General features: G+C 51.0%; 10 protein-coding genes across 10 annotated transcripts; 4 read left to right on the top strand and 6 right to left on the bottom strand.

Moving 5' to 3' along the window:
* Window positions 1–379: 379 nt before the first annotated feature.
* BCR37DRAFT_379368 (uncharacterized protein) lies at window positions 380–1,036 on the top strand (the record flags this gene model as incomplete). The annotated part of the gene is made up of 2 exons (XM_040869255.1): window positions 380–720; window positions 918–1,036. A coding segment is annotated over exon 1 (208 nt), but the record flags the coding sequence as incomplete, so codon positions are not given.
* A 1,208-nt stretch (window positions 1,037–2,244) lies between these two features.
* Window positions 2,245–6,482, bottom strand: BCR37DRAFT_387144 (HORMA domain-containing protein; the record flags this gene model as incomplete). Its single annotated transcript, XM_040870511.1, has 6 exons — window positions 2,245–3,726; window positions 3,763–3,995; window positions 4,071–4,185; window positions 4,225–6,243; window positions 6,286–6,386; window positions 6,428–6,482. The coding sequence occupies 6 exons, from the start codon at window positions 6,480–6,482 to the stop codon at window positions 2,245–2,247; spliced, it is 4,005 nt and encodes a 1,334-aa protein (XP_040725894.1).
* A 437-nt stretch (window positions 6,483–6,919) lies between these two features.
* BCR37DRAFT_408631 (F-box/WD repeat-containing protein pof11) lies at window positions 6,920–8,424 on the top strand (the record flags this gene model as incomplete). Its single annotated transcript, XM_040872145.1, has 2 exons — window positions 6,920–7,039; window positions 7,081–8,424. The coding sequence occupies 2 exons, from the start codon at window positions 6,920–6,922 to the stop codon at window positions 8,422–8,424; spliced, it is 1,464 nt and encodes a 487-aa protein (XP_040725893.1).
* A 348-nt stretch (window positions 8,425–8,772) lies between these two features.
* BCR37DRAFT_346631 (mitochondrial inner membrane i-AAA protease complex subunit Yme1) lies at window positions 8,773–10,722 on the top strand (the record flags this gene model as incomplete). The annotated part of the gene is made up of 1 exon (XM_040867706.1): window positions 8,773–10,722. The coding sequence occupies one exon, from the start codon at window positions 8,773–8,775 to the stop codon at window positions 10,720–10,722; it is 1,950 nt and encodes a 649-aa protein (XP_040725892.1).
* On the bottom strand, window positions 10,294–11,703 carry BCR37DRAFT_379361 (eukaryotic translation initiation factor 3 subunit G-domain-containing protein). Its single transcript, XM_040869254.1, has one exon. It carries the CDS (start codon window positions 11,648–11,650, stop codon window positions 10,775–10,777), a length of 876 nt encoding a protein of 291 aa, XP_040725891.1. The 5' UTR covers window positions 11,651–11,703; the 3' UTR covers window positions 10,294–10,774.
* Window positions 11,704–11,765: 62 nt separating this feature from the next.
* Window positions 11,766–13,643, bottom strand: BCR37DRAFT_367402 (DNA photolyase, FAD-binding/Cryptochrome). Its single transcript, XM_040868296.1, has 2 exons — window positions 12,212–13,643; window positions 11,766–12,169 (listed from the first exon to the last, which is right to left on the bottom strand). Exons 1-2 carry the CDS (start codon window positions 13,521–13,523, stop codon window positions 11,829–11,831), a joined length of 1,653 nt encoding a protein of 550 aa, XP_040725890.1. The 5' UTR covers window positions 13,524–13,643; the 3' UTR covers window positions 11,766–11,828.
* A 102-nt stretch (window positions 13,644–13,745) lies between these two features.
* On the bottom strand, window positions 13,746–16,768 carry BCR37DRAFT_346699 (uncharacterized protein; the record flags this gene model as incomplete). The annotated part of the gene is made up of 3 exons (XM_040867714.1): window positions 13,746–15,968; window positions 16,006–16,382; window positions 16,420–16,768. The coding sequence occupies 3 exons, from the start codon at window positions 16,766–16,768 to the stop codon at window positions 13,746–13,748; spliced, it is 2,949 nt and encodes a 982-aa protein (XP_040725889.1).
* A 596-nt stretch (window positions 16,769–17,364) lies between these two features.
* BCR37DRAFT_302712 (uncharacterized protein) lies at window positions 17,365–20,617 on the bottom strand. Its single transcript, XM_040866921.1, has one exon. It carries the CDS (start codon window positions 20,520–20,522, stop codon window positions 17,739–17,741), a length of 2,784 nt encoding a protein of 927 aa, XP_040725888.1. The 5' UTR covers window positions 20,523–20,617; the 3' UTR covers window positions 17,365–17,738.
* A 443-nt stretch (window positions 20,618–21,060) lies between these two features.
* On the top strand, window positions 21,061–23,161 carry BCR37DRAFT_302728 (WD40-repeat-containing domain protein). The gene has a single exon (XM_040866922.1). It carries the CDS (start codon window positions 21,301–21,303, stop codon window positions 23,119–23,121), a length of 1,821 nt encoding a protein of 606 aa, XP_040725887.1. The 5' UTR covers window positions 21,061–21,300; the 3' UTR covers window positions 23,122–23,161.
* Window positions 23,109–24,508, bottom strand: BCR37DRAFT_379357 (fructose-1,6-bisphosphatase class 1/Sedoheputulose-1,7-bisphosphatase). Its single transcript, XM_040869253.1, has one exon. The coding sequence runs from the start codon at window positions 24,244–24,246 to the stop codon at window positions 23,203–23,205; it is 1,044 nt and encodes a 347-aa protein (XP_040725886.1). The 5' UTR covers window positions 24,247–24,508; the 3' UTR covers window positions 23,109–23,202.
* Window positions 24,509–24,576: the final 68 nt, after the last annotated feature.

The following is a 24,576-nucleotide window of genomic DNA, read 5'->3' as shown; positions in this document are numbered from 1 at the left end:
CTGAGATCTCCTTCTTCGGCTTCTTCAAGTAGTCCAACACTCCAGTCAATTGTGCACCAGCCTCAAACTTGTCTTTGAAGACTCGCCATTTTGCAAAGTCTCCGTTGTACTGGATCAGCTGAATGCCGCTGAATGTTGTGCGCAGGTGCAATGGTATATGGAGCACTGACCCTGTATCCGAATGCTTGAGAGCTTTTGTGGTGCAGCGGGAAAGTCGTCCCCAGCCCAACAGGTGTATGAGTCAATCCGAAGTTCGAGTCTCGATGGGGACAGTGAAATATCGAATGCTGCTGTCGCGAAGGCTCGGGGTCACAGGCATGGGTCGACGATAGATCTCCATGTAGACCTCAGGAAGCTAGGCGCAGTGTTGATAGACGCAAAAGCTATGATCCGAGAGGGGATATAGAATCAGGTGAAGTGTTGTGCGCAGGTGCAATGGTATATGGAGCACTGACCCTGTATCCGAATGCTTGAGAGCTTTTGTGGTGCAGCGGGAAAGTCGTCCCCAGCCCAACAGGTGTATGAGTCAATCCGAAGTTCGAGTCTCGATGGGGACAGTGAAATATCGAATGCTGCTGTCGCGAAGGCTCGGGGTCACAGGCATGGGTCGACGATAGATCTCCATGTAGACCTCAGGAAGCTAGGCGCAGTGTTGATAGACGCAAAAGCTATGATCCGAGAGGGGATATAGAATCAGGTGAAGTGTTGTGCGCAGGTGCAATGGTATATGGAGCACTGACCCTGTTGGGCTGGGGACGACTTTCCCGCTGCACCACAAAAGCTCTCAAGCATTCGGATACAGGGTCAGTGCTCCATATACCATTGCACCTGCGCACAACACTGAATGCCTCAACGCGGTGCTCCTTGACCCGTTCTGTTGGCTCGATTGCGCGCGGTAGTGCAAGGCTCATACTACCTCTTGAGTTTACTAGTCCTCTGCTAGACTAAAGGCAGCGCAGCCGCTCTACTTATGTCCTCAACCTGCCAGCGTGTCAGCTTGGGCCCCTGATCGTCGCATCATCAATGAGCTCCTGAAACAATCAACGTCTCAACACAACAGGGAGGAGGGGATACAGAAACAGGGGAAGTGTTGTGCTCAGGCAACTCTTGAGCGTGAGAGTTGCGCTGATGAGTTGACAACGCCGGCCTTAAAAGGCCAGCACATCACATCGTTGACATAGTATCGTGTTGCCGCTACTAGGCCCCGCCATCGCTCGACACAATGTTGACTCCGATGGGCCTGACAGGTTATGAGCCTCCCACTGGCGTTACGCAATGATGGCAAAACGCGAACTTGCGGAAAAGCTTTCGAAGCACAGTGGATGTCGCAGGATAGCTGTTCCAGGAATTCGTAGCTGGGTAAAGTGTTAAATGTAAATGAGTTTCGAAATTCTGCGGGTCGCGGAGTTGGGCACAGGCAGTGTCTCCTGATGAGCATAGACTCCTGTAAGCGGCCTTGGATTCGAAATTCCCAGAGCTGCAGCGGTGTCCTCCAGGGACTAGTCAATTTTCGGCCCACCGCAATGCGATGTGAATTCCGAATAGGTCTGACAGGAAACACAGCTAGGGCTATCAAAAAGGCAGACAAGGAAGCTGATGCTCAACAAAACCGGAAGGCTCGCGTTACAGCCGAATTAGCTGAAGAGGCCGCGGCAGCAGAAAAGAAGGCCATTTCTCTTACCAGCCATGCTGTAAAGCAAGCTCAAAAGAAGCAGTCAGGCTTACAAGTTAGCTATGGTAGGCCAAAAGGAGACCTTAAGGTCAGCTTTGACTGGGTCCGCGGGTGTTATATTAGAGGGGATGCCGTTAAGGTGCAGAGCCTGGAAACGTCACCTTCGCACGAGTCGAGCACCTCAATTCGAGACCAATGCATAAGCGCCTTCGTGTTGGACGATAGGCGGACCCTCACGCTCAAGAATTGCCTGTGCACAACACTCCAAACAGCTATTTTTAGACAGGTCAGACAGCAAATCCAGAATCATTTTGATCGACTACCGGCTGAGCTACTACCCTTTGTACCTGTGGTGTTTCCGTTGTGAGAGCGTGCGCTTCACCTGGGAGTTTGCATCACGTGGAAAACTTCTACCAGAGATATGCAGGCGAAGCACAAAATATTTGTGGTGGAAAGCTTCGCAAAACGAGGCTCTTGAATGAGCTGAGGATAATACCTTCTAGCTTCGAATAATTGCACTGATCTTTGACATTGCAAACTATGCGGTATTTTGGTCTCGCGAAGAACTGAAATCAAACCATCTGATCGCCGATACATCGTCGTTTGGAGCCTCCAACTCGCCCATCTGTGCCGGCCGGTTGTCGCTTGACCGTCGATTTGGATTGTTCGGGCTCACTTACTGCTGATGAACATGATGCACTTTTGTCTCTGACTCTTATTTCGCTCAGGCGGGCAGGCGAGTTGTCTTCAATGCCGAATTGCGGATCGAACAGTTTTCCAAGCCTCCGTTCATTGCTGATTGTTTTGACGACAGTAAACTTGGGTTGCATCTGCTTTTCCTTTGAGGTGCGTCGCTTGAAGTTCTTCGCTTGAGCAGGACCATTACCTGGCTCAAGCCAATTGTCCGTATGCAACTTCCTAACCAGACTGTGTGCGGTTTGCAGGTCACATTGGAAGAAAGCAGCGAAAGCTCTTGTGCTGGGAAATGTCGCACAACCGTCCCATAAATTCCAAAGAACATGGCGGTAGAGGGCCAAGTCTTGCATGCGCAGCAAAACCACTGGTTTGTCATCAAATGCGCACTCGTAGCAGATGTGTTGATACTCCTCGGGCGGATCTCGTAGATATCCGTAGCATGGGAGATGCGCCCAGGATTTGCATTCGTAGCATTGCACCATAGCTCCATCTTCTTGATTGTCACCACAAGCACAATCAATCTCTGACTTTGTGTGTCTTGACCGTCGTGCTGAGCTGCCTTGTGCTCGTAACTTTCCGACTTGGGTATTGCGAGAAATTCGATTATACTGGGGCAAGACCGATTCCACTGGTTGTGTTGGTTCGACGATGTCATCTGGCGATGCTCGTAAGAGATTCTCGAATCTCAATTGCTCATCATCGGATGTTGCCACACGCTTCGGATTGACATCTTGGTCTTGGACCGAGAGATCTCCGAATTGAGGCAGGTTTATGTCATTGTCGGAGTGAGAGTTTCCCATAACACTGGGGGCTTGTGCGTGAATCTCTGCATCCCAAACTTGGCCAATGCTCGGCGAAACCGGTTTACTGGAATTCGGAAGATCGGATAAGGTCGTTAAGTGAATGCAGCACCGATGATGACGAAGATCAGCTAATCCAACGAGCTGATCAAGCGGCGCGTGATCTCTCGACGCTGTGACCATGCGTGCGTGTTCGCTAGAACTCGCAGTACGAAATCCGGGCGGTTGGTAGCTTCTTGGCGTACTCTCGTTGAAGAAGAGCTTGAATGACAATGTGCGCTCAAGATCATCTGGCATTGGCTCAAGAGACTGCGTTGTCAGGATCAGTTGACGACATAGCTGTTGTAGCACTGCAGCACTTCCCTGAACGGTACTCCCAGAGATGCTCCCTGTCGAGGACGAGTGTAGCGACATGCCTACAACCTGCTTCTCTTTTTTGTACCAGAATCGAAAAGTATAACTTTCGTAGAGCTGGGTGTGATCCGATGTCTTAAGAGAGATGTTGAACATCAGAGCAGCAAGATGACCTTTCTGCAGAGCATCTTTAACGCCATACTCCTGTCATTAGCTAGTACGAGACTCTCGAAGTCCTACCACACAATCAAGCAAATCGTCTGCTGCGCGCGATCGCTGGCGTTTCAGTCTCATGATGCGCTGCTGATTCGCCTCTCCGTTTCGTGGACCGGCTGCTGCAGATTTGCTGGCATGTCCGGATGCAAGATTGAGGTGATCGTCGAAAAACATGTCTTCATCGAAGATGCCACGGAGGTATGAGATGCACTGGATGGACAAGTCAACCGTCTTGACGAGCAGCTCTTGCGAGGTGTCTAAGGAAATGAGTGCGGACTGCGCAGGTCGAATGAGCTACCTGTTAGCGAGACGTCGGCGTGCTAATACCTTACCTGCTGCGCCATCATCAAGAGCCAGAAGTACTTGGCTCGTCGAAGGCTGAGCGCACTTGCAGGCGTCGTCCAGTAACAGACCCCTGATTGTAGATGGAATCAAGCAGTCACGAAGCTTATCATACGAATTCAACTTTTATGCATCTTTCTTCACATCTGACGAGCCATCCCCTGCAGCTGTCAGCTTTTGATCTTCACTGGCATTTTCTTGTGCATAAAGACTGGATGAGCGCGTCGTTGATCGATCGCTCCTTCGACGTTGAGATCGCTCTGTCATGGTCTCGCGAATTTTGGCTGAGACAGCATTGAAGTCTGGACTTCCCTCATCATTTGCTAGGCTTGACATCTGTACTGACGAGAGGCCGCCATTGACGGACTGTCGCCGTGAGTGAGACCTGCGAGATGGTGGTGCAGTAGAAAAGAATGGGTTCGAGAGCAGATGGGAGTAGTGTCCATCAGGCGATGACAGAGATTTGTCAATGCCTGGTGTATTGGTCCCAGACGAGGGGGTCCCACCCGTGTTCAGTGTCGGGAACTCCAATCCTCCATGAGCACTCGACGGTCGGCGCCGGTACGTGGGCGATGGCGGCTCAATCATATGATCAGGCAGAGCAACAATGCGTGTGGAGTCGAAGTCGGGAAAGATCTCTGGTCCTAGGGTGTTGATCAAGTAGACAAGTTCCTCAGAGAGCGCCTCGCGCCTGTCCTGTAGCTCATCCAGAATGTCGACGTTGGTCACGGCAAGAAGAAGTGGCGTTAGCGACTTGTATATATCCATACCAATTTCGCCGAATCGAAGCGCAGAATAAGTAACCATCGGCAACAAGACAAGTGTCATGGCCGGGATAGTCCAAAGTGCCCAAGTCTGGCGAACGTAATCAGGACCGAGCTGATAGCGAAAAACGATCCATGTACCAAGAACAGCGTAGAACGTGTAGAGAAGCGGAGTAAAGACCATGGCAACGAGAAGCTTCCATGTTGCCAGCACATCTCGTGCTTGAATCTTGACACTACTTCCTGCAAGCGCCTCCCTAGCCTTTTTGAGTGCGACCAGCTTGGTAGCGACAAAGACTGGACCAAAGAGCAGTACGCCTGGTAGACTACCAAGAGCCAGGACAAGAAGCTTGAGTGAGCGGTAAATAAGCTTTGCCAGCACAGTGAATCGATTCAATTTGAGGTTGGTCAATTGATGATCTCGAATGCCCATCGAGTAAAGATCCCTGTTGTACTGCATCACGTCTTGCCTCAGCTTCACAATACGCGGGTCATCGCGAAAGTGGTTGTAAGCAGTGATGAAACGTCTGTTGAGCTCGACGATGCTCTGCAGCGGTAGCTTTTTGTGGGCAGGCTTGTAGAGTCGTCTTGCCGCTTGAATAACCATGAGAGTTTCGTAATCGGCCGTCTGCACCGTGACACTAGCTAGTGCATCGTAAATCATGTCGAGCAAAAGCTTTGTGGCCTCACGTTTGGTGTCGCTCTTCTTGTACATTTCGACTAATTCTTTCGGAACCTCAAGCGGAGTACCGAACTCAATGACAGCTCGAGAGCGGAAGCGATGTGCATGAAAGTAGTTCATGCCACAAGGAACAATCTTGAGATTGCAGTCTGGATTCTTGATCAGTGCTCCAAGTGCCATGATAGCCACACCAGCCTTCAGGGGCAGAAGTTCTGTGCGATCATGCGATCCGCCTTCAGGAAAAATACCGACACACCCGCCTTGATCCAGCCGGTTGAAGACTTGCGTGTAGACTTCGCTCTGGTCTACCTTCGGCGCGAGCTTGTATGCTGTACCTCGTTCGGCAGAGAGTAATTCGAGTGCCTTGAGACCCTTGAACTCTCTTTTCAATGTCAAGCTCGTATCGCTCTCTACAGAAGCGACTTCGGCCGAGCCAGTCGTTTCCCCGGGTAGCACAATGAGGCTTCCCGGCTTCGCAGCGCTCAGGAACTTGGTCCCAATACCCGTTAAACGCAAAGGTTCGCGGCGATCCTCGAGCAGCACAACGCCGTCTCCCTTCACCTGCAAATCTTGTGCACGGCTGACTGATATACCACCGACGGCAGATGCTACAGAGCCGATAAATTTCCGACGCATTGATTTTTCCGCAATCAAGAACGAGATACGGCGACCAGCTTCAAGCCTGACTTGACGCATCAACAGCAGTGGGTCCACAAACTAGACATCAGCAGACGTCCCTGGTCATGAAATATTACATACCTGGTTAGCGTGTGGTGCCGCAACAAAGATGATTGGATCTCGACGTGGCACTTTGTAGGATCCTCGTGTCTTGACTTCGCGAAAGAAGAAGTCGATAAGGACTGAAGATGAGCGTGGAGCAAGAGGACTAGAAGAAGCGTACGGGACAACGTCCATAGTACCAGGTCATAGACCCAAGGAATGAATTTGCGAGCCATGTTTGTAAGAGCCTCTTCTCACAAGGGTAGGGCACGGCGGAGAGCACTCTGTGCAATGCCTCGATGTCACCTGACGATTTTGACCCTTGCTGCTGCTGTTTGTATCACTGAATGTGTCTTTGGAGGAAAGATGCTTGCTGAAGCTTGCTCTGACGCTTGCTGCTGCTCAGCACTGGCTTCTCGCAGACCGACTAAAGTCCTTGTGAAGCTACTTAGTTAATCGTATGGTTGCGGCAGCGTGGGGGTTTCCCGCAAGAAATCCAACACGCACACTTTAAAACTGTAACCTCGAACACACTCCTCAGCTCGACAGCTTCGGTAGGCAGGAAGAAGGACATTCACGTCTTCCTCACCGCTTTTCCTGGTCGCCGGTGACCTGCGCTCGATTACACGCTACGTAAAGGAGGATCGCTGCGTGGATTGTATCGCCAGTTCTCATGAACGACGAGGCAATAGATCTGACGTCCGATGCGCTGCCTGGCGACAATCTTGCTCAGATTAATAGACTTGGCGGCCTGTCGCATGAAGAGCGCGCCGATCTGGCCTTTGCCCTACTGGTCCGTGACTCCTTTTCCACATGAAGCTTGCTGACAGCCAGTCGAGTCTGCCGACACGCTACATCTATGACATAAGTCACAAGATTACAAAGATACTGCACTTCGACTTCATGCCTATTCTACCGCAGGAAATTATCGTCCATGTCTTCAGCTTCCTCGACTTCAAAGATGTCCTCCGTTCCATGCGAGTCAGCAGGCAATGGTACGAAATGGCGAGCACGCCTATTTTGTGGAAGGCGCTTTACTTCAAGCAAGATTGGAAAGTCAACGACAGTCGGGTCAAAGCTTTCGAACGATGGGCTGAAGGCGCTTCCCAAGCTGGCGTTCATTCAAATATAGCAGTCACCGCTGTACCCGCACCATTCACAGTGGCACATATCGCGCCCTCCTCAGACTCGTTCTGCATCAAGCTGCATTGGCAATACCTCTTCAAGCAACACTTGCTTCTCGACAAAAATTGGCGCACTGGTCTGCATGACTTGTATGATCTACCAACAGAACAAGATTCAAACGGCTCTAGGGCGCAGGGAATCTATTGCCTGCAATTTGATCACCAGTATGTTGTGTCTGGGTCAAGAGACAAGAGCATTCGAATCTGGGACTTGGAGAATCGCAGGTGTGTTGGACAGTTGATTGGCCACACGGGGTCTGTCTTGTGTTTGCAGTATGACGGTGCGACGAGCACTGTTATCAGTGGATCCAGCGACACCAACATCATCACTTGGGACATGGCGAGTGGCACTGCAACGCACTGCTTTGTTGGTCACACGGAACCTGTGCTCAATGTCCGCTTCGACGCACATCACGTTGTGTCATGTTCAAAGGACAAGACGATCAAGGTTTGGTCACGCGACGCCAGCAAACCAGACTCGCAAGCCTGTCTTCGCACGCTCGTTGGACACCGTGCAGCAGTCAACGCTGTACAATTTGTTGGCAACCGCATCGTCAGCGCGAGTGGTGACCGGTCAATCAATATTTGGGATCTTGACACTGGAGATTGCGTTCGGTCCATCAATGGGCATGAGCGCGGTATAGCATGCATCGTCTTCGATGGTCGCTTCATCACGAGTGGTTCGTCTGATCTCAGCATCAGAGTATTCGACTCATTTACGGGTGCTTTGCTCGAGACGCTCACGGGCCACACAGATCTGGTGCGAACGGTCCAGACAGACTCACGCAAGATTGTCTCTGGAAGCTACGACCAAACAATCAAGATCTGGAACCGAGGTGGGCGATTGGACGACGAAAAGGTGATAGACCTTGGTCGCCACAGTAGCCGCATCTTCAAGCTTCAATTTGATGAAAAGCGCATCATCTCCTGCAGTCAAGATTCTTGCATCTTTGTCTGGGACTTTAGCAATGGCGTGGACGACACCTTCTTCTGAATGCGGACGCTGCCGGCTAGCTGCCTGTATCTCGGCCCCCCTCTGTGGACTTTGCGTGGTCGCCGTGATGTAGCATCTTATAAAATTACGTAGCAAACAGCGCCAGCTTTCATTTCTCATTCTTCAGCTGCTTCTATGGTCTCCACTTTGCATACACCGCACCATAGAAGCTTAGCCTGGTCGGGTCCCATGGTCTTGCGTCAGCTGCCCTGCGCACTCCATCCCAGCCTTCTGCCGCTTTACGCAAGAGCGACAAAGCGACTCGGCGGCTTGCCTGTGCCACGGTCAACAATATTCTTGCAGTGGTCGCACACTCGATCCTTGTCCTCAACTTCCGGTCCGCATAAGATGACCGGGTCTGCTCAGATACGGTGTGGCTTATGGCCCTTTCAATCGCGCTCAATATGTGAACAGCAGGGACTTGCATCGAGGCTATTGCGGGCGGCGTCCTTCTCAACTAGCAGAGATTACGATATCAAGCAGCTTGAAAGGCGCGCGAATCTGGAGCCCGACAATAGTGCTGCTCAAGCCTCGCTTTACAAAGTCCTCCGGCGTGAAGATCCCGAGTTGGCGATACGACGCTTTACATCAGGTCGCTATTCCAAAAACTCGACTTGTGAGGAGTATTATGCAGATGCGCTCGAGCATACAGGCCGTGTTCGCGAGGCAGAGCAGGTACGCGATCAGCTTCTCGAACCGTCTCAGCCGCGGTCGCGACATGATGCACAAGTAAGCTCCGCAATTACCACCGCCTCTGATGCTCTTGGCGCGACACGCCAAAATCCTTTACATGTTGTCATGCAACAGTCTCGCGCGACGATCATCCTCGAATGGGTGAGATTTCTTTTGTCATTTGGTCTTACAGTATACATCGTGTTACTAGTGATTGGCACCGTTGCGAGTGCCGCAGGCATGGCAGGCAATGCAATTGGCGGTCTGGATGGAAGCGGCAAACGCCAGGCTGCAGTCAAGGAATTGCCCGATGTTAGATTCAGCGATGTGCACGGCGTGGACGAAGCCAAGGAAGAGCTACAGGACGTCGTCAACTTCCTGAAAAATCCATCCAAATTCACTACACTGGGTGGCAAGTTGCCCAAGGGCGTGCTGTTGACCGGCCCTCCAGGTACCGGCAAAACTCTCCTTGCTCGAGCCATTGCTGGGGAGGCCAACGTGCCCTTCTTCTTCATGTCAGGCTCTGACTTTGACGAAATGTTTGTTGGTGTTGGTGCGAAGCGTATTCGAGAACTCTTCGCGCAGGCGAAGGAGAAGGCCCCTTCAATTGTCTTCATCGACGAGCTCGATGCTGTTGGATCCAAGAGAAACCCAAAAGATTCTGCATATCTTCGTCAGACTCTCAATCAGCTGCTCGTCGAACTAGACGGGTTTCAGGAAAACTCGGGCGTCGTCTTCATCGGTGCTACGAACTTTCCGCAGTCGCTCGACAAGGCGCTCATCCGCCCTGGTCGTTTCGACGTGCAAATCAATGTGCCCTTGCCGGATGTCCGTGGTCGGATGCAGATTTTGCAACACCATGCACGCAAGATGCGCATGGCACCTGAGGTTGACTTTAGCCTCATAGCTCGAGGTACCTCTGGGTTCTCTGGCGCTGACTTGGCAAACTTGGTTAATCAAGCGGCAATCAAGGCTTCCAAGGACATGGCAAAGCTCATCAACATGAAGTCACTCGAGTGGGCGAAAGACCGCATCATGATGGGTGCAGAACGCAAAAGCAAATATACCACCGAAGAGTCTAAGCTCATGACAGCGTGGCACGAGGCTGGTCATGCTCTTGTGGCATTCAAGACCCCGGGCGCAATGGAACCCTACAAAGCTACCATCATGCCCCGTGGTTTCAGTCTGGGTATGACGATGATGTTGCCGGAGATGGACAAAGACTCTCGCTCAAAGAAGGAGTATCAAGCTATGATCGATGTGTCCATGGGAGGGCGCGTTGCTGAGTTGCTCATCTATGGTCCGGAGAATGTCACTAGCGGTGCGCACTCTGACATCACAAACGCAACCAATATCGCCAAGGAAATGGTCACGGCCCATGGCTTTTCATCAGCCGTTGGCTCGATTGCTTTGAGTGACAATCTCGAAACACTTTCGCCCTCGACAAAAGCCTTGGTGGAATCCGAGATCAAGAGTATGATTACAAGTGCGGAGGAGCGCGCTCACAAGATTTTGACAACGTATTCCGTTGAATTGGAGCGCCTCGCCAAAGCACTTGTTGAGTATGAGATTCTCAACAAGCAGGAGATGGAGATGGTCATGAAAGGCGAAAAGCTCAGTAGATAACAATGACGAAGGTACCTGCAATATGCATCGTGTGCGATAGGCTGTACTATGGCTATTCGTCACGCGGCTTGGTGAACTCGACGTGGAGAATCAGATTGTCGTATCCGAAGCCGTCCATCCTCTGCTGTGCCTTTTCTGCGTCTGCACGATCGTAGAATGAGATAAAGGCAAAACCTTTAACGCGTCGTGTGTCTTTATCGCGTGCAAGGAAGACACGCGCAACAGCTCCGTGGCGACCAAAGAGTGCCTTGAGATCCTCCTCTTCTGCGTCTTCCGACAAGTTCGTGATGCGCAGGGTCGGTAGTTCATCACGTCCGCCTGGTCCACGTACACCATTCATAGTCTCACCGGTGCCCTTGTTACCAGCGCGCATAAAGACAGGAACATATTTGCCATTTGAAGAGCCGGCGCCGGTACCGTTGTCTACCTCCTCCATGACCTTGGCCGCTGGATCGACATCACCGCCGTCAAGCGGTTTGAGAGTCTCCTTGTACGGACATCTTGCTGTGTAGTGATCGCCCGTGCAAATTCGACACTTGACTGAGGCAGACGAGAGCGAGCTTTTGAGCGCCTTTTCTTCCGATTCAGCAGCGATCTCGGCTTGCTTCGCGGCGTAGGTCGAATAGCCTTGTGTGAGCTTCACCTTGATGTTTTCTCCGACTGACGTCGTATCGCTCTGTGGACCAGCGGACTTGCCCTTCTCTGCGCCAAACTTCTTCCACTGCTTCCTTTGCGCCTCAGCATGACTGACTCTTTCAAGAGCACGGACGATTCGGATCTTTCGCGTGGTGCGCAACTTCTTGCCATCCTCTACCCGGTAAGAGACCTCTGTGATAGTCCCATCAGCATCCGTTGTGCGGGTCAATTGAGGAAGATCAAAGGCATCTGTCTCTTCGCTCCAGTCGAGCTTCTTCGTCACTGCAGCCATGTTCTACAGCGATGTCCAAGTACACACACACAAAGCGGGCGGTTGGAGGCCACGGGAAAATTTTGTTGAGTTGAAGCACTTGACGAGATGGCATCACACCCTTCACCAAATTGCACCAATGTACACTTTCTTGTCTTTCTGCATATATAACGTGCCGGCAAATACCAACAACTCTTATCTACGAGTCATATGAAGCAGTACGTTCACCGCGGCGCGGTCTTCCCTCGTGTCTCCTTGCCTTCTTCCGATAGCCCGGCACGCCTCTGCCACTGTTGCGTTCCCGCTCGTCGCCACAGAGCCCTTTCACTGGATCGCGTACTCCTTCAAGCCCTGCGATGCCCAAAGTCTGCTGTAGTTTGGGAGGAGTTGTCCAGAAGTAGACCCAATTCATGCTCACGGTGGCTTTGGCAACCTCCGGGCACCATGTTTTGATGTAAGCACCATCAGGATCGTAGTCGTGGGCCTGTTTCGCTGGGTTGAATCTCCGACTCGTGCGTGGATCGTTTCCGACGCCGGCTTCTATGGTAAGTTAGCAGTAGACCTGACAAGTGAGAGGCGTACGATATTGCCAGTTGCCGTAATTGGCCGAAGGGTCGTGGTCGATAAGCTTCTCTTCAAAATACTCGGCACCAATTCGCCAGTCAACGTTGAGATCTTTTGTCAGGAAGCTGGCAACGATCTGTCGGGCTCTGTTGGACAGATAACCAGTCGCTTTAAGCTCGCGCATAGCAGCATCGACAATACCTACTCCCGTTGTACCCTCTTTCCATCGCATAGCCTCGCGTGAGTCTGCACCAAGCCACTGATCATTGAGCTTTGCTTGCTTAAGACCATACTTCAGGAACATGCGCTTGCCAAACTTGAGTGCCACAAACTTGAAGTAATCCCTCCAGAGCAGTTCAAATCGAATCCAATATGTGTTGACATCTCCTTCTAGGTTATGTTCCTTCTCAAACTGAAGGAGGCGATGATGAATAAGCTTTGGAGATAAAGACCCGACAGAGAGAAATGAGGAGAACTTTGTAGAGTAGTCTGAGCCAAGGAGTCCATTTCGAGTAGTTTTATAAGATGCGGCGGGAGCCGACTTGCCGCCAGTGACATAATACTCTAATCGCTTGATAGCCGCTGTTTCACCGCCTTTCATAGGATGAGCAGTATTTTGTGGTATGTCACAACGACCACCGAGAGGTGCGCAAAGCTGCTCAATGACCTTGTCCATATCATCTGAAATTTCGTACTCGTTCTCGAAAGTGATTTTTGGCGAAGGTGGCAGATGCTTCGGAGCTTCGAAGGGTAATCTGACGCTGTCTAGCGGCTCCACTCCTTTGCGAAACTCTGTATAGTAGTTGGGTAGCTTGTCAATAGGGTAACCAAGATCGGAGATGTCAACCAATGTGGATTCTTCGACCGTCTTGTATGCGACCGTTTTGTTGCTTTTGCAGACAGCCATTATGGCAGCCTCCTCTTCTCTTTCTTCCGTTGTGTATTCCTTTTGCAACCATACTTCAATTTGCCCTGCGCTATGCGCCTGCAGCTTATCCAGGATACTCTTCAACACGTCATCAGTCTTGCCAGCTGTTATGAGCATGTTGACGTCCAATTTGGCATAAGATCGCTTAAGGTCCCACAGCGACTCGCACAAATAGCTGACCCTCACATTTCCAGTCCTTCGCGTACCAAATGATGCACGCAACTCTTTATGAGCTTTGCCTTGGTGCTCAGCACGAAGTAGCGGGTTCACTTCGATTTGGTGAGCAGGGAAGATGTATACAGGCAGGAAGCTGTCGTATTGCCCCTTCCTGATTTGCTCCAGAATGGGATTATCATGAAGGCGTAAGTCATGACGATGCAGGTATAGGAGCGTCCGCGCCATAGAAACAAGATGCGAAATTGTTGCTTGTATCTGCTGCTTGATATATGTTGTTTGTTGCGCGCTCCTCTATAGCTCAGGTAATAAGATGCTGCCGGTAGTCGTGAGGTCACACGGATCTGTACAGATGATGTACAAATACGTCACGAAAGGGAAGACCGCGAGTGGGCGTCATGGATGAACGTCTTCAGATGGAGGTTTATCTGGTATGGCCAGTGCAAAGTGCTACAAAGTGCTGCGGTCTACCCAGCGAGTAACCCGCCCAAGAGCATCACCTGTGATGAGCTGATGATCATGATAGACGACAGCTTTGATGTCAGCAACACTGCGATCACGGTGCTCGTGCTTGTAGTGTTTGAGGAGCTCAATCTCCCATTCCGCACTTGTCACAGACACTCTTAGCAAGTCCATCAAACCTTGTGACCGACCGACCCACAGAAAACGTACAGCGCCAGCCACGACATCACCGGGCTGGAAATAGACAAAGTGGACATCCCTCTCAGTAACCGTAAAAGAGGCAAGTTCTGCTCCATTGATTGTAAATAGCTTGACAGATCCGTCTGAGGCCACAGCAACATCGCCGGTGGAGTGATTGATGGCGATAGCCACAACTGCTGATTTGCAATGGAACTTGCGAACTGGCTCGTAGCGGTTGAGATCCCATATAAACACCGTCCCATCTACTGAGCCACTGGCAATTACGCGCATCGGCAGAGACACGGCCAATGCCGAAAGAGGCGCTTGATGACCAACAAGGTACGCCTGACACGCCAGTGACACTGACAGGTCGTCGTTCAATTTGAGCGTCCAGGCAGACATTGTCGCATCAGCAGAAGCCAAGATGAGTGTGTCAGCAAGTGCTGCACTCGCGATAATTTCTTGTGCGTGTAACTGCTCAAAAACCCCAAGGAGCGATCCGTTTGGTGACACTACACTGATAGCGGTACCTCCAGCCGACCACTTCGATAGGATCGTTCGGTGAAGCTTATGTACGGCGACATGAGTTTCAAACGCCATCAATCCATCATCGAACATGAAACTGCCCACAGGTCCTTGGATTTGGAGAGCCGCAACCGACATCTGGCCAAGAGACGTAAGCTGAGAGACGAGACCATGCGAGAAGTCCCTCTGTCGAGCAATATGGGGCATCCGGAATAGTTGATTCGGTGTTTGACCAAAGTTGTGTATGATTCCAATGGCCGCTCGGCGTTGTAGAGGGTCATCGATTTTGTCGACATCGACGGATCCTTTGTACGACAAGTTGTGAAATACGTTGGTATTCTCAAGTGCTTCTGCGCCTCTTTGTTTGTAGCCAAAGACCAGGTCAATCCAGTGATGCAAGTGCTTCGAAACAAAATCGCTCTCGAGAGCTTGCCTATGCTTTTCAATGAATAACTCTGGCGAGCCCTTGGCCCAAGGAGGAAGTTCCACTGCATCGATATGATCGTCTGACGTTTGCTTCTTCCCGAAGGCATATTTATTGAGATTGGTCAGCATCTCGGGCAGATAGAAGAACTCGGGAATGAGCTCCCGAACATCTGTGGAGGATTGCTCTGATGCGGACTTCCAAGCTTTTTCGACAGAATAGAACAGACGATCCGCATGATCGAATCGCCCCCCTTGCAATAACAAGTAAGAGTCGATGAAGGGTGGCAATCGAATCATGTAAGAAGCAACAATCATCGCTGAAGAATAGTGAGTGCCAAAATGAAAAGGCTTAGGGTCAAGCTCTGCGAACGCATTGTAGCGTTCTTCGAATGCCCTGCGACGCTTTGAGTTTTGTGATCCCATATTTTTGGTCAAATCTCGGAATGTACTCGCAGCTTTTAAGTCAAGCTCGGTCGAGTGATAGTCTGCAATGATCCAAGGAAAGACCGGATACTGCGTCAAATCGTTGTAAGATCGTCCCGCAAGGGTGTTGATCGTCATCAAGTATTCGAAGTTTGTCATCTCGTGGCGAGACCATTTGGCTGCAGCCCGATCCCAGGGCGTGACATCCGTAAACAGCTGCATAAACTTGCCACTGAGACCAGCATTTCCTTTCAAAGAGCTCTCTAGCGCATCCGCCTCTTTGAGATGAACGGTCCTGGCAAACAACTTGCTCCTAATCAAGTCCCGTTCTAGAGTTGTTCGCGTCATGATGAGCACACTCTGTCCATCGGAGAAAAAGAATTCCAAAGCAACGTCCCGCAAAAGAAATTGCCGTTTTGAAATAGATTCAACGCTCTTGTAGGGCCATGCTCGAGTCGTGTGTAGCTGTTGCTTGGCTCTAGCGGTTTCACCTTCGTCTGAGAGCATTTGAGAGATCATGTCATTGGAAGAATTGGCTCCGCGCTCTTGCGTGGTGAGTATTTTCCCAGCCTTACCAATGAAGTAATTATCGACAAAGTACAAGTTGGCCTTGCCCAGAACTAGAAGCCCATCGGTGGCTTGAAGACCAGTTACACGCTACATGTCAGCACACTTCAATGTGAGGTAATTTTACAGTGATGTTCATGAGGTCTGAAATGACGTCTTCATGTTGCAGACTCCGGCTCAGTCGCCGATTGCGATCCTCGGTGTCAATCGTCTGATTTTCAGCATCGGACATCGGATTTGGCTTGATTTCACCTGAAGGCGCGTGTTCGACCTTGTTGAGTGCTTGATGAGCTTTAATTGAGGTGTCCTCGCATGCCGTCTGTCGAAGCTTCTTCCTCATGCGAAGAGCGTTCTCGGTGAGGTCAAGCTTCCATATGAGATTGCCGTCAGCGTCGTCGAAGAGACCCCCGATTCGTGTTTGATCCATCTGGAGGTTTCGCCATAATTTGGACGTCAATGCAAGTTGATCTTCGTTGTCCTGCCATGCATGTTTGTCTTTCTCCACTACCGGTCAGCACGTCTCATGATGAGAAAATCTTACCTTCGCTGGCAACAAGATTGCGGTACCAGTCTCGAAGCTTCTCTTGGTGATCAATGACCGCTTCACTTCTACGTTCACTTGCCAAGGCAAGTGATCTAGCAGACGCTTGACGAGAAGTCTCTCTCACGAGCATACTATCTGCAGTAGCTTTGTTCTCCTTGGCAACAAAGCGTTCCCAGCTTTTGGCGAGAGAGCCATAGAAAACCGAGTCGAGTCGGACCGATTGAGCTCGGATATGAGCAACGAAACTTTCAGCATCAGTCTGCAGGAGAAACCTAACATCCTCTTTGGCGACAAGGCCTTCGGATCCAGAACTGCTGAAAGCCTCGTCAAGTGCCGAATCTTGCATTAGAATGAAAGATCGCCAAACATCGCAAAGAGCCACCGGATTGATCTTTCCAGACTTGAGGGCAGTATATAACAGAAAGAGCGCACTTGTAATCAACTCGGGGTCCATGGGTGCTGCAAAAAGTTGCTGTTGCCAGAATAGCATGGTTGTCAATGAAGTAGATATTGCCGATGTGTCCATGTCCTGCAATTCGTCCAACTGTAGCATAAAGCATTTACGCATGAGCGCTGACAAACCTTCCCGTTCTGTGCAAGTAGCGAGGACCGATCGATCTTCAGTGTGGCTGATGTGCTCGAGGAGCTCGGCTGTTGCAGCGAGCAGATGATGAGAGCCCCCGGAAAAGTAACCTTGGAGAGTGAGGCGATACAGGCTCTCGAAATAAATGATTCCATGTCCCAGGCGAGTCAAAATCAGCTCCGCAGGACTATGTTTGATGCTTCTTTTAATCTCTTTGAGAACCTGCGAATGTACTAGAGAGTCTACCTGGGCGACTGCGTCATTTGATTCTAAAGTCAGAACAGGCCTCGATCATTTGAACGTACTTGAAGGGAGGCAAGGTAAGAGGCTGCGCAGTGAGCCTCCGTCGAAGACGAATTGTACTATCATTGTTACCAACCAGTCCAACGTGAGACTGAGTGTGGTTGGGATGGTGACAGAGATAGGCATAACAGTGAGCTTGATGCCATATTTGATGCGCCTGGTCGCCTGATCTACGCTGCCTGAAGACCAGGAGCGACGTAGCAGCACATATGAACTAGCACGGCGAAGTGATAATCCGCGTGGGCGAGATGTCGGCTGTTGGGCTGTTAAATCTGGGTCTGCTGAGACGATTGGCCCAGGGACAGTGTTTGTTGCTCTTGACGGTATTTCCGGTTCGAGAGATCCAGATGAGCGTGCTGATGGTGGGCCGCGCTGCGCAGTTTCATGCACGCAAAGCGCCTCGAATAAGGAGCAATACAATTCTAGCTTGTCAGTGGTATATACTTTTGGTATTGTTCATACCATAAGGATACTTCGCGTCCTGGAGCACTTTGGAGGCTCCTTCCATAGATGCATGTATGAGTATCAGTGTACGCAGAGTTTGGTTCAATTCTGTTGGGTCAAAAGTTTCGTGCTCAGCAGTCGGACTAGCGTGTGCATGACCCGCTGATCCCATGACTGTTCCAACAATTAGAGCCCGCTCGTCAGACTCGTGCGACTGAAGGTGCTTCTCGTTTGCCATCAGCACCCTTCTTAAGAGAGACACGTATAGAGACAGACCTTGCGGGCTGCGCAAAGGCGGAGAGGTCTTCGCTGTCCGTATTTCATCCTGATATGAGTGCTTAAGAGGATCAAGTGAGCCGTACGCAATGGCCAGCATATTAGTCCATTTGACACGAGAGTAACGTGGACCGAGCAGAGCGCGGCAGAAGGCGAAGCCATTATTCTTTTGTGAGAAACGAGCGACGTATTGCGTTCCTTGGTTGACAAGCAAAAATGTCAGAATGTCAAAGGCTTCGCGGTGTGTCGCATCCTTGTTCATCAACAGGAAAACCCATCGAATGGTGACGGTCGATGCGAATTTCTCCAGTCTTTCCGTGCGAAGAGGATCGCACAGAAGCTCCTTGAACATGGTCAAAAGCAGGCAGCCGAGGGTCGAATGTTCGATTTCAGGTACAGGCTTCTTTGAAGCTGCCTTGGGCACATCAAACGCATGGACGATGAAAGTCGCAAGGTGCCGGACAGTCTCAGTCGAAAATGTAGCGCCGGCGAGCACTTTCAGTGCATCTGCGTAATAGGGTAAGAGGTCATTTGATGGTGCCCGATTATGTCGAAATGAGACCAAGAATTTCTTTGTCGCTTGCATCCTGTTCAACCGGCGACAATTGAAGGAGCCAAGGCTTTTGGCAGATACGAATATGCGAAATTGGTTCAAGAGGCTAATTTGAACATGCTCATTTGCTTGAGACCAGATGCTCATGTCTAGGACCAAATATCGGTAAGCCAGCGGGTTGATGATAATCTCTTTATCCATTCCGACGAATTGAAGCACCGCGGCGAGAAGGTCTAATGTGAGATGGCTGGCAGGTTTGGTCTTCAGAATATGGGCGAGGAGTTCATAGCCATGCATCCGTTCGACAGCCTCTGAATTGCGCCAAGACCGGGTGATGCAACGAAGGAGCAACCTGGTCGCAATTAAAGTCTCGTCCGGGGTTGTCGATCTGCCGACTAAAAACAATAGAGTGCTCACGCCACCCGTTTGATAAAGGTCATCACATAAGGAGCGCGGTCTGAGGACACGCACATTCGTGAACGTAGCTCTCGTGTCAGATGATGCTCCTGAAGCGCTGTTCTTAGAACGATTTGACGCAGACAAATCACGAGCTGCGGTCCATGCAAGATCACTCTTTGGTGACACACTCAATATGATAGAGGCAGCCGGCATATTTTCGCTGTTGCGTGACTTCAACGTATGAGTCGGACCATCGCGTTCCATTTGGACACTGACTTCTGTCGATGCCTCATAAGTCACAAATGTGCTGAGAATATCTTGCATGTGCCCGTCGTATTGAGCGCCTAACTTGTGGTACAAGTCAATCAGAGCGCTGTTGAAAGCTTGACTGGCAAGCAGGACTTTGCCCAACGCAAATTGACTAGAACATGGACATGGGCTACCCAGAATGACGCTGGCTGCCTGCCCGCGGATGGCTCGAGATGGCCAAGGGACAGAGTGACTCTCCAGGCGATGAGCATCCACGTACATAACTAGCAAAGGGTCCATATTCTCTGTACGCCTAGGTCCATGTACAAAGGCAAAACTGTACCAGATATCATGAGCAAAGTTGTGAGAAAATGTGGCCGTTTGGCTGCCTATCTGAACAAGACATCTTGTAGACGTGAGAGCGACTTCAAAACAAGGCTCTTGTGCAGTCTGAATACTCAAAATGGTTATTGGAGCTTCCGAGCCAAGTTTGTGCAGGCGGATCCAAAAAAATAGTGAATAGCTTGCTGTCGGTGGAGGGAACTTCGCGATCGGGAATGCTGCCTGGGAGAGATCGTGCGTCCATGAGTCAAAGAGGAAAAAGGAGGGCAAAGTCTCTTGCATAGCGACTTCCACTAATGGCAGTATTTGTGTCGGCGCACATTGGATGTGTCGTAGAAGCAGTCTACTCGTTTTCAACGTGCAACTTGGCTTGAGCACTTTCTGCGCAAGAATGGAAATCAATTCTGGAGCATCTGGTCTCAGGACATCTTCCACCAGCCACTCCTGTAACCCAGATCCAGCCAAGTCGTACAAGTCCAGTTCAGTGATGTGCAGATCCTGAAGTTTGCGATATGCAGCGACTCTTTTGGCGAAATCATCGGCGCTGCTCATGATTTCATGCGCAAGCTCAAGCGGTTTGAGTGGCGCCATCTGCACGCGATCTTCTGAGCTGCCACTTAACTTGCCGACTGTATGGTCAGACTCAGATTCATCCATAGAATTTATCAAGGATGCAGCTATCTTCACCCGAGGGACATGGGAACAGCTCTTGGCACAATGCAGAAAGCACTTTGCGAGAGCACAGCAAAGCTCAGATGAGGTATAAAGCTCAAGCAGAGGGTCCCAAGTACCAGTCTTCTGGAAGCAATACCCACAATAGCAGAGCTTTGGGCAGTTGTATCTCGCTCGTGTCGAGCGAGTCCTTGGCCCGTGCTGTGTTTGAAGTTCAGCTGGTGGTTTGGTGCGCGCGAAATTGCATTCCCTCTCCGCAGGGTCATCAACAACCACCATCTCTTTTCGAGCCTGCGATCGGCCAAGGCTCTGTTCGAGCTATCCTCTGCTTGTCTCGCTGCAGACTATACCATCCTGTTGAGACGCAGGAACCTCGCAACAGGTAGAAAGGGAAGTCTTCGCGCTCTGCATCGCGTCCTTCACGCAGGAGATCAGCTTCTGAGGCGCCGTAGCCCACACAACCGAAAGCATGGCACCGACTCCTCCCAGGGAGACGTCTCCCTTGAGGAGCGATACCGACCAGGCCCTCCAAATCTCTCAGTTCTCACTGCTGCCTACGACTCATACAACGACCGTGACCACTACAACGACTGTTCGAACTGATTACCCACCTTTGGTCTTCAAGCTTCCTCGCCGCCCTCTCTCAGACTATGATGGATCTGCTTACCCGTTGATGCGCTCTTCCACCCCCCTTGAGCTAAAGTCCTTCGGCTTCGAGCTGGATGGTGTGCCCGCAGCATTTTCAGAGCGGTCAGATGCACAACACGCGCTAGTAGAGGTATGCTTTTACAAGAATCTTTATGCTCTCTTTGTCTAACTCAATTAGCTCCAAGCTGTCCTGGATTGTGGAAGAAATAAGGCGAAATCCACGGTTGCGGCACAGCCCACTCAAGGTGCACGGCATAGGGACTCGCGCAAGCGATCGAATCCAGCAGAGGATCTTCAAGGCAATGCTCATCAGCGACGAGTGCGCGATCGGCTTGCAGTCGATGTTGCCGAACGCGATGTGCGGACGTTACACCCCCAACATCCTGTCAGGAACTCGGATGAGCCTGACATGCCTCCTGCAGCAACAAGCCATGTCGATCGATTTGAAGGAAACATTTCTGCTGGAGTCGCCAGTCCAGAGTCATTGTCTCTGCCTTCCCCATCAGCTTCACCCAAAGCAGTAATTGTTTCCGAATGCCCTCAAAAATCGTACTCTCACTCAGACGCTGGCCCCAACGGATCGCAACAGGCTGTGAACATGATGCAGCTGCCTGTCATGCTTGATTCTTTTGAGCACCTCCCGCCGAATGTTCAGAGTTACGCTCTCTACCAAATTCTTAAACGGTGCAACAAAAGAACGTTGCAAATGGTTGCATCTGTCGTCAATCCAGCTCTCAAGCGAGACTTTCTGGATTTGTTGCCATATGAGCTCTCACTGCACGTCTTGTCGTATCTTGATGTACAAAGTTTGTGCCGTGCTTTGCAGGTATCGAAACGCTGGCGGCAATTGATAGATGAAGATGAATACACTTGGAAGCGGCGACTCGACATTGACCAGTACGACATCGAGGATGCCGAATTTGAAGAAGCACTACAGCTGGGCTGGGTGAGAGACTCAAGTTCAGCTCTCCTTCGTCGGCCGAGAGCCATCAGCACCGCAGGGCCCGGAAGGCCAGACATGTCGCCGTACAAAGAACTTCAATCGGACGAGGCCGTCTTTGTGCGAAACCACTTTCAAGACATGGTCAATGGTGGCCTGAAGCAGCCTTTGGTTGGACAGCAAATTTACAAGACAATATACAGAAAGCACCACACAAGATATCAGCGATGGATGAACCCTCGGAAGGAGCCGCAGCACATATCTTTTGAAAGTCATGGTCGGCATGTGGTCACATGTCTTCAATTGGATGATGACAAAATCATCACCGGGTCTGAGGATTCCAACATCAACATCTTCGATGCACGGACTGGAGCGCTGCGCGTATCACTTCAGGGGCATGAAGGCGGCGTGTGGGCCCTGCAATACATGGGTGACATCCTTGTTTCAGGCTCGACCGACCGCACTGTCAGAGTTTGGGACATTCCGACGGGCCGGTGCCTTCAAACATACGATGGACATACCTCTACCGTGCGATGCCTCCTTCTCACTGCGATGCCTGAGTCGAAACATGGCGAGCAAATGATCATCACCGGTTCCCGGGACTCATCTCTGAAGATGTGGAAGCTGCCCAAAGCTGAAGATCCCCCATGGCAAGATGCCTCGCCCACAAGCAATCCGTACTGGATGCGCACCCTTGAAGGACATAGCCAAGCAGTCCGAGCCATCGCGGCTGAGGACGATGTACTTGTCAGCGGAAGCTATGATTGCAGTGTGCGCGTCTGGAAAGTATCGACAGGGGTGTGTTTGCACCGGTTGACGGGTCACACTCAGAAAGTTTACTCTGTTGTACTGGACGCCAAGCGGGGAAGATGCATCAGCGGAAGTATGGATTGGAAAGTTAAGGTATGGGACCTCGACGTCGGTGCTTGTTTGTGGACGCTTGAGGGCCACACATCTCTCGTCGGTCTGCTCAGCTTGTCGAATGAAAGACTTGTCTCTGCTGCTGCAGATTCTACCCTGCGAGTCTGGGATCCAAATACCGGGAAATGCATGCAGTCTCTCACAGCCCACACGGGAGCCATCACCTGCTTTCAGCACGATGGAGACAAGATTATTTCTGGCTCAGATGGGACCCTCAAGCTCTGGGACGGCAAAACGGGCAAATTCAAGCGTGATCTTCTCAGCAACTTATCCTATGTGTGGCAGGTCAAATTTGACGAGCGGCGTTGTGTTGCAGCAGTGCAGCGAAATAATATGACCTTCATTGAAGTGCTCGACTTCGGATGCTGATTGGACCAATATATGACTAGCGATCACTTGTAGATGAGAAGGATTGAGCGTATATGAATGCTACGGAAAAGGGTTTGCCACCTAATTGCCATACTGTTTGTAAGCGGCCAGAAGCTTGTTGACCTCGTCTTCTGAGCCCAGGAAAATGCCAGAGCGCTCGTGAATGTCCTTGGGCACGATGTCCAAGATTCTACGACGGCCGTCTGTAGCCAGACCGCCGGCTTGCTCGACAATCATAGCCATGGGGAAGCATTCGTACAGCACTCGAAGTTTGCCATTCTTTGATTTGGAGTCTGCTGGGTACGCAAAGATACCTCCATAAAGCAGTGTTCGGTGCACATCCGCAACCATGGATCCGATGTATCGTGCGGAGTACGGCTTTCCTGACTCGGGATACTTGAGCGCTTCAAAGTACTTCTTGCAAGGCTCATCCCAGTACATACTGTTTCCCTCGTTAACAGAGTAGATGCTGCGTGACTTTGGAATTTTCATCTGAGGGTGTGTCAAGATGAACTCGCCGAGCGCATTGTCGAGCGTGAAGCCGTTCAATCCGTTGCCTGTGGTGATGATAAGGTTGGCGGAGGCAGCATACATACAATAACCAGCCACAATCATCTCTGTACCAGAACGCAGGACATCACTCAGGCTGCCGCTGGATCCCTCCTGGCACTTGTAGATACCGAAAATGGTGCCTACCGACACACCGGCATCCAAGTTACTTGAGCCGTCGATTGGATCACAAGCGACGCAGTAACGGCCGTTGTTACCCCCGACACCCTCGACGATGATGGCCTCCTCCTCTTCCTCGGAAATGATGACGCTGACACGCCCGCAGGCCTTCATAGCATCGAGGAAGATGTCGTTCGAGATAATGTCAAGCTTCTTTTGGTCATCGCCTGTAGAATTGGTCGCACCGGCGAGTCCGCCGAGACTGAGAAGGTTTGCACGTCGAATGTTGTGAGCAATGACTTTGCAGGTGAACTGAATGGCATTGAGAAGGATCGTGAAATCGCCTGTGGCCTTTGATCCTGCCTGTTGTTGTTCTTGGAGGAAATGCTTGGTGAGCGTCTGGTAGTCTGTGACGATACCATATGCGGCGGACTGGTTGTGTTGTTCGGCAGCCATGATGCGAAGTTGGTCCTGGTCTGCTTTCGAGAAAGGAGGCCGGTGGTGGTGAGTGTCGATGCGGAGGAGCAAGGTTGGGTTGGGTGGAGCCTGGGCCGACACAGCGATGAGATGGAGCACCAGATACAGTCTACAGAGGCTTCTGAGGGGCCCAGAGATCCACTAGCTCAGCAGCCTCGGTGTCAGTGAGGAAGGCAAGCAATCACTCTCTTCCATAAAATCCATAAGTGCAACATGAGCACAGCTCATGTCGAAGGTAGCCAGTGCAAGTAGTATTTTCGGAACAGGACGGAGCTCATGCGAATTGTTCCGAGGGAGCAAGAGATCTTT

This window comes from Protomyces lactucae-debilis (genome assembly GCF_002105105.1).
Source record: "Protomyces lactucae-debilis strain 12-1054 chromosome Unknown BCR37scaffold_8, whole genome shotgun sequence".
In the NCBI taxonomy this organism is placed as follows: Eukaryota; Fungi; Ascomycota; class Taphrinomycetes; order Taphrinales; family Protomycetaceae; genus Protomyces; species Protomyces lactucae-debilis.
The sequence above is the reverse complement of the archived record's forward strand: the minus strand, read 5'-3'. Positions and strand labels throughout refer to the sequence as shown.